Source organism: Galeopterus variegatus, unplaced genomic scaffold (assembly GCF_000696425.1).
Source record: "Galeopterus variegatus unplaced genomic scaffold, G_variegatus-3.0.2 Scaffold24, whole genome shotgun sequence".
Taxonomy (NCBI): domain Eukaryota; kingdom Metazoa; phylum Chordata; class Mammalia; order Dermoptera; family Cynocephalidae; genus Galeopterus; species Galeopterus variegatus.
The window spans coordinates 415,001-422,181 of record NW_007726135.1 but is presented as its reverse complement, the minus strand read 5'-3'; the positions used below and the strand labels follow the sequence as shown (position 1 = coordinate 422,181).

General features: G+C 39.1%; 1 protein-coding gene across 1 annotated transcript in view; it reads right to left on the bottom strand.

Moving 5' to 3' along the window:
• Window positions 1-7,181, bottom strand: part of TRAPPC9 (trafficking protein particle complex 9) — a 672,769-nt gene that overhangs the window by 644,789 nt on the left and 20,799 nt on the right. The window contains exon 6 of the mRNA XM_008568452.1: window positions 1,204-1,230. Coding sequence (XP_008566674.1) covers window positions 1,204-1,230 — 27 coding nt within the window. The remainder of the gene's footprint in view (window positions 1-1,203; window positions 1,231-7,181) is intronic.

Sequence of the window (7,181 nt, the reverse complement as noted above, 5' to 3'; positions counted from 1 at the left end):
GTGCAGGAGCAACACCGAGGGTTGCGATCCCGTAGCCGGTCCCGGTCCGGTACGGGCGCGATCCGTTGCCGGTCACGAAAAAAAGACAAAAAGGAAAAAAAAAAAATACATCAGTTTCTGCTGGGGGGTGGGGTGAGGTCATTCAGTCCCTCAGTCCCATAAACTCTGGCTGCCCTCCTGTTGTTTTCTCATCAACAACTCAGGTCTCCTGAAAACAAAACAAAGCAGCTGTTCTTCCTCTATACTTTCCACAAACCCTATCAAGAAACTTAGCAATCAGCCTAGAGAAAGGATTGAACACAAATGAGAAAACAAAAATCTGCAAATCTCAAGCAACTTCAGTTCAGAATCAAGACACACAATGAGATGAAAGTAAATGTGTTGGTTACAAAACCTGTGTAAGCACACCTATCTGATTTCTATTCCTCAAAGGAAAGAAGTTTTTCTTGTTTTTATTATTTACCCTGACATTAGGCCTGATTAAGCCAGAAAATAATAGAGCTCATCATGAAATTAAGCGTCACAATAAAAGAGATTTTTGCAGGCCATCCCGGTGGCGCACTGGAGAGTACACTGCTTGGGAGCGCGGCGGCGCTCCCGCCGAGGGTTCGGATCCCATGTGGAGACCGGTTCCCGCTCACTGGCTGAGCGCGGTGCGGGCACAACACCGAGGGTTGCGATCCCGTTACCGGTCAGTAAAAAAGACAAAAAGGAAAAAAAAAGAGAGAGATTTTTGCTATATCAATTACAGAAAGTGTTAAAAGTGGAAAGAAAAACCCACCTTTATAAAAAATGCAAAATTTCTTTCCCTGTTAAGAACATATGTATGAAATATAGTAGCGATTTCAAATTCATGTTGAAAGGAGTATAAGCCACAGACTCAGAGCAAAGTCATCACTACCAATGAATTCAAAATGGTCAGGACAGGCATGCTCAATGCATTCAAAGAATTAAAGACACAATTCTCAAATCATTCACTTAACCATGCTAGAGGAAGAATTTTCCTCTTCGACAACATAAAGCAATAGGGTGCCCCATCAAACAAGGGCCAAACGATAATCAGGCTTTTAACAGTTCTGATTTAAAGTTACTTAAATCAGAATGTCCCAAAGATCATAATCCAGAGGTTTTAACCATTCATTCACACCACCACGAAACAAGCACTTAAAATAACCAAAAGAAACAAGCACATAGATCGTGTACCTGGATCAATGAGAACTTCTTGTGCCCCTGGAAGAAAGAACAGATTATGGTCTTTTATTTGGAAAATAAAACTATTTTTAAGATAACTACTAAAACACATTTCATAATTCATATAGCCTTGAAAAATCTGAGACACTTGTATCTGATCAGAAAAGCAATTTTGAATAGCAATACATTACAAGCTTAGTGCCTTTTTGCTTCAGAAGGAAAAAAAAGAAAAGCCATTGCTCATACTCTAAACAAACTGTAGAGGACCTCCTTACCTCTTTCCCTTCCCACTTTCTAAGCTCATGCTCCCAACTATTCTTAAAGTATGAGAATTTCTTATTTGCACAAATAAGCCACATGACAAAGAAATATTATTTGTGTAAATATATGTCAGCACGCTGGAATGGGGGAGAAAAGGTGCCAGAGAGCTATATGAAACATCACTTATCTCCTTAAAATCACTCTCTTTCTTTTCTCCCTCTCTCTCTCACACACACATGCATGCACGTGTACACACATGTATGTATGTACACACACACACACACACACACACACACACACACACACACACACACACACTTCTCCCTCTCTCTCTCACACACACATGCATGCACGTGTACACACATGTATGTATGTACACACACACACACACACACACACACACACTGAACCACTGGATACTTCATCGAGCTAAGGACTTCCAACTTTTAGAAGATAGCTTTGCAGTTAGCTTAAAATATACAACAATTAACTTCATTATTATCAAGAAGCTTGTGAAAGCCATGATCACATGCTAAACTATCCAAATATCAGTGCAATCCAATTAGACTTCCCTGCAAAATGTAATTTCCCACCATGGCAAAACACAGCCCAAGAGGTACTGGTTCCAAGACTCATGTTTATCATTACCTATTATCATTTTTAAACACATTAACAAGATCCTAAAAGGTATGTCCCAATAACATACATACTTATTGAAATAGCATATGTATTCAATTGTGTAAATAGAGAATAGGTCCCATCATTATGGTGTTATTTAAGAGCTATTTTGTGTATAGCAATCTCTATTTTTAAATGCAGACTAAAAATCACCACAATCTTAAAAGAAAATAGATCCTTTTTATTGAATACCAACTCTGTGCCAAGTACAAGGCTTGACAAATATCATGCATGATTTGCAGCTCAACCTTGCAAAGTAGACAGATGGTATAAATCCTGCACTGCAGGTGAGGAGATTGAAGCTCAGAGGAGCCCAGGGATACCCCACCACCACACACCCATGACACCATGTCCCACAGCAACAAGCTGACAGATCTGCACTAAGCAGACATTCAGCTACACAGAATCTTGGAGAAGTCTGGATTTTCAGATAACACTGCAAATCTTTTGTTCCATGAAAAACCTGGTCCAATACATGACACTGTGCTATGTCCTTTAAACAGGCGATTTGACTGAAACTTCTGATGTCTCACAGTCATTATCACAATTATCAATTATTGACTATCAGCATCATCAGAATTATCAGGCTCTACTAGATTGACTCCACGTTAACCAAACTCATAAAAGATGAATGCAGGAAAACTGGAGGTTTAACCTTTCAATGTAATAGGAGACATAAAATTATCAATCAAACCAAAATACTGGGGTTCAATAATAGCATTTTCTCCTCAGTGGCCAAATCACAGGCAGGAGGTCACGTGCAAGTATAAAGAGAAGCAGAGCAAGAAGGCTTTTCTAGATAAACGGACAGACTAAAGTTCTGTTGCAAGGACAGAGCTGCTGCCTAGACAGACAATTAATGCTAACCACAGTGCACTCTCCACAGACAGTGGCCGAGACACAACGCCCGCCCGGCCGGCCGATGCTTGTGTGACTCTCTCCCACTCCCTCCCTTTCCAGGCTGGCCCACCCCAAGTGATATACATATGCATACACGGAGCTGCAGATTCTTAATGCTGATAGCTCTAAGAACCTGCAGCCCATCTCTGGGAGCCCAGCCTAACTGCCAGGGCTTAAATCCCAGCTCTGACACTTACTAGCTCTGTAACCTTGGTCAAGTCACTTAACCTCTCCGTGCCTCAGTTTCCACATCTATAAAATTGGGATAATAATCTATCCTACCTTACTGAGTTGAGGTAAAGATTAAAGGATTAAATCGGTTTATGTAAAATGCTTAGAATAGTAACACACTTTAGGTGCTCAACAAATGTTAACTATTAAGGTGATTTTACAAATCTCCATTCTGATCACGTTTTGTATTTCCTCACTAGTCTAAGTCCCAAAGGAATCCTTATTTATCTATTTAAAAATTCTTGGGGAGCATCCTTCTGGTCCTCCCCGTGATCTGTTTGTTGAAACTGTGGGGCAGAGGGCACTGGTTTCCACAAGGAAGGCTTTTCCCCAAACACTGCTGCCGTCTGTCCCCTGCGATCCCCTCCACCGCCCAGAAATGGAGTGAGTAGTGAGATCAGCGCGTCTGGAAGACAAGCTGGGCACGGGAAGCGCTTCTTCTTTCTCTGGGTGCTGGCTGCCCTCAGGGCGCACACAGGATGCTCTGCCCTCCCTTCCCTAAGCCTGACAGCAGAGGTCACCTCCTGGGAAGGCCCACTGTGGCCCAGAGCTGCCTGCGCTGGGTCAGTCTGTCTAGATATGGGACGCAGTTTTGAGACATCCATTTTCCTATATCATTAAAGTTCATAAAGAATGTGGCCTAATCAGTAATGAGGGTGACATTTCAATTCTCTGCCTGCCTACTCTTTTGTCTCATTTCTTAATTGGTTGGTGGAGGAAAAAAGAGTGTTATTATTGCAGTCTTTAAGCCCCAACACATGGCAATCAAACCATTGTGTGGCTTACAGTAGGTTCAACATGACAATGGCCATATCTCTAATGCTGCTGCTAAATTATGAGTAGAAACTAATGACCCTCAGTTCAAATATTCCCTCAGTTCTTAATTGGGTCTTTCTTCATAAAGCCACTTTTTCCTACTTAATTCCTTAGTAATTGCTAAACACTATAAAATAATGGCTTCATACAAAATCATAGCTAATGGTTATGAGATGACCACTATCCTAAACACTTTGCATACTTGTACATTCTAACTCTCACAATTCTACAAAGCAGATATTAGCAGCCCCATTTCACAGATGAGGAAAAAAAATTGAGAAAGAATTTACTCAATTTGCATGGCTAAGTGGTAGCATCTACATGCAAACACAAGTCAGTTGAGTGAAAAACTAGGCTCTTTCCATAATACCAAATTACCTCCCACTAATAAACATACAACAGTGGGCTCAGTACTCAGGGAGCTCAATATTCTTTTCAGCTTTCAGGTGCTCCAGAGACAGTTGCTATCTCTTTTATAAAACCATGGCTGACTGGTTTCTAATACTGGAAGAAGAGTCCAATTTCACCACTGTTCACACGGCACATCTGAAATTTTCACACTGAGATGACAAAATAAAAATAATATATAACTAGAATACTTTTTCCAGGTATCCAGATATAATGGACATTGTGCTATTCCAAGGCATTAAAACAAACAAAAAAATCAAATTAAAGGAACCTTGTTTAAGTCGTCTTTTACAAACAGGAATATTAGGACTTATTTTAAAAATTGGTGCAACAGTGCCACCTATGGCCAGAAAAGTCTTTCCAAGTTGAAAAGACGCATAATAAATGATCAGTAGGGTTTTTTTTAAATAGGATGCTCAGAGACCATAACTAAAAGCTTAGCTAGCATATATTGAATTTTGCTTCAGAAAAGGGAGTGGTATTCAGTCCTTAATCTGAAAACTTGAACACCCCTGAATATAAACAAAAGACATAAGCTCACAGAAACTAATCTTAGAACAGGAAAGAATCTTGGGCATCTGCTCTAGCCACTTCATTTTACAGGCAGACAGGTGGAGACCCAGGGAATTCATCCTCTGGCAATCAGTAGCAAAGCTTTCTCCTAGCCCATGTATTTTGCACTGTACCAAAAAATAACTGATCTATATTAACCCTATTGCCATAAAAGTCACATCTGTATGATGATACTTCAAACAGTTCATGGAAAGATTCATATTACCTTTCAATTTTATTTTTCCACAAACTTTTTGAAGCACCCTCATATTTTTCAAACAGTACATAGCCTAAGTGTTTTGCAAAATACTTCCCAAAGGACTAGTAACCATAAAACATACTATTTTATTAAAGTACAAAAACATTCATTTACATATTAAAACAGCATGATCTACTCAATGACATCCCCTTTTGTTCTCTATAAAGGAAAAGTGACAGATGTCAAATCAACATTTTATTTTTTTTTTTTAGCTATTAAAAGCACAGGAGAAAAATTAAAATTTTCTTCAGTCACAAAAGAGGTAAGCTTATTTCATGAAAATAGGTTAATACTAATTTTTCTTTTTTTTTTGTCTTTTGTCTTTTTCCGTGTCCGGCAACGGATCGCAACCCTCAATACTAATTTTTCTGAACTTAATAGCAATGGTCAGCTTCTGAATGACAAATTCCTAGTAATTTAAACGTTTTAGTGGATGATTATGTGACTAATTTTTCTGAACTTAATAGTAATGGTCAGCTTCTGAATGACAAATTCCTAGTAATTTAAACGTTTTAGTGGATGATTATGTGGTAATAAGAATTCTGAGTTGTAAAAATATATATTCTGTGCAAATAATCTTTAACTTCTTCAGCCTAAGGTAATTTAGCTATTCTTTATTTTACTAGAATGACACTGACCATGAAAACTTCATACTACAGTAAAAAATATAACTGAACTCTTATCACTTTAAATCATATTCATATATATTATATGCATATATGTATTAAATATGCATCAAAAAGAAATCATCATCTTCATTATTCAAAGTTGATGCTTCTAGCCTATGTCATTGTAACAGCTAATTTTCATTAAGCACCTCTTAGGTGCTTTGTATTCATGGTATCTAACTCTCACAACCACACAAGACAAATTATCCTAATTTTGCAAATGACAAAATATATTTAGACCATAATAAACTAAACTGACAAGTCCCAGATCCCACAAAACTTACACATTCATCATCAGGAAGGAAAATAGTATAGATTTTTACTCTCTCAAAATTCACTAAATCTTTTCTTCCATACTAAAGACTACATAAAACCAATTCAATTTAACTTTTTCTCTTAATAAGCGTCACTAGAGAAAAACAAGCAGTAAGTCATTAGCAATGGTTGGATTTTTAAGGCCAGTTCTTCATTTGCACAGTAATCATTTTTAGTGTGTTGTTTTTAGAGCTTACAAAGTTAAGAAAATAAAAATATTAACTTTTTAGGTTGTGTTATCGTCTGGATATGATAGGCCCCCCAAAACTCATGTTGGAATTTGATGCCAGTGTGGCAGTGTTGGGAGGTGGGGCCCAGCGGAAGGTGCTGGGTCACAGGGTGGATTCCCCAGGATTAGATGGACGCCCTGGGGTGTGGGATGAGTTCTCACTTTATTAGGTCCTACCAGAGTTGGTTGTCAGAAAGAGCTTGCCACCTCCCCTCCCTCTCTTGCTTCCTTTCTCATCATGTGATCTCCTTGCACAGGCCACTGCCATGACTAGAAGCGGCCTGAGGCCCAGACGCAGCAGTTCCAGAATCATAAGCCAAATAAACCTCTTCTCTTTACAAATAACCCAGTCTCAGGTCTTCTGTTATAGCAACACAAAAATGGACTAATATGGGTTGTTAGCTGTAAAACATTAGCCATAAAACATTTGTGAAAAGGCACAATTTTAATCTATGCCACTCTGTCTCATTCTCGCTGTATCTCTTCTTTTAAGCCCTAGTCAAGCTTAGAACACTAAAATCTGTCATTAATAAACTCACAGAATTTCAGGCAACCAGTCAAGGGGAGGCTGATTAGAGGAGAATTAAGAATGCATACTTTTGCTGGGCCGGCCCGGTGGCGCACTGGATAGTGCGCCGCTTGGGAGTGCGGCGGCGCTCCCGCCCGAGGGTTC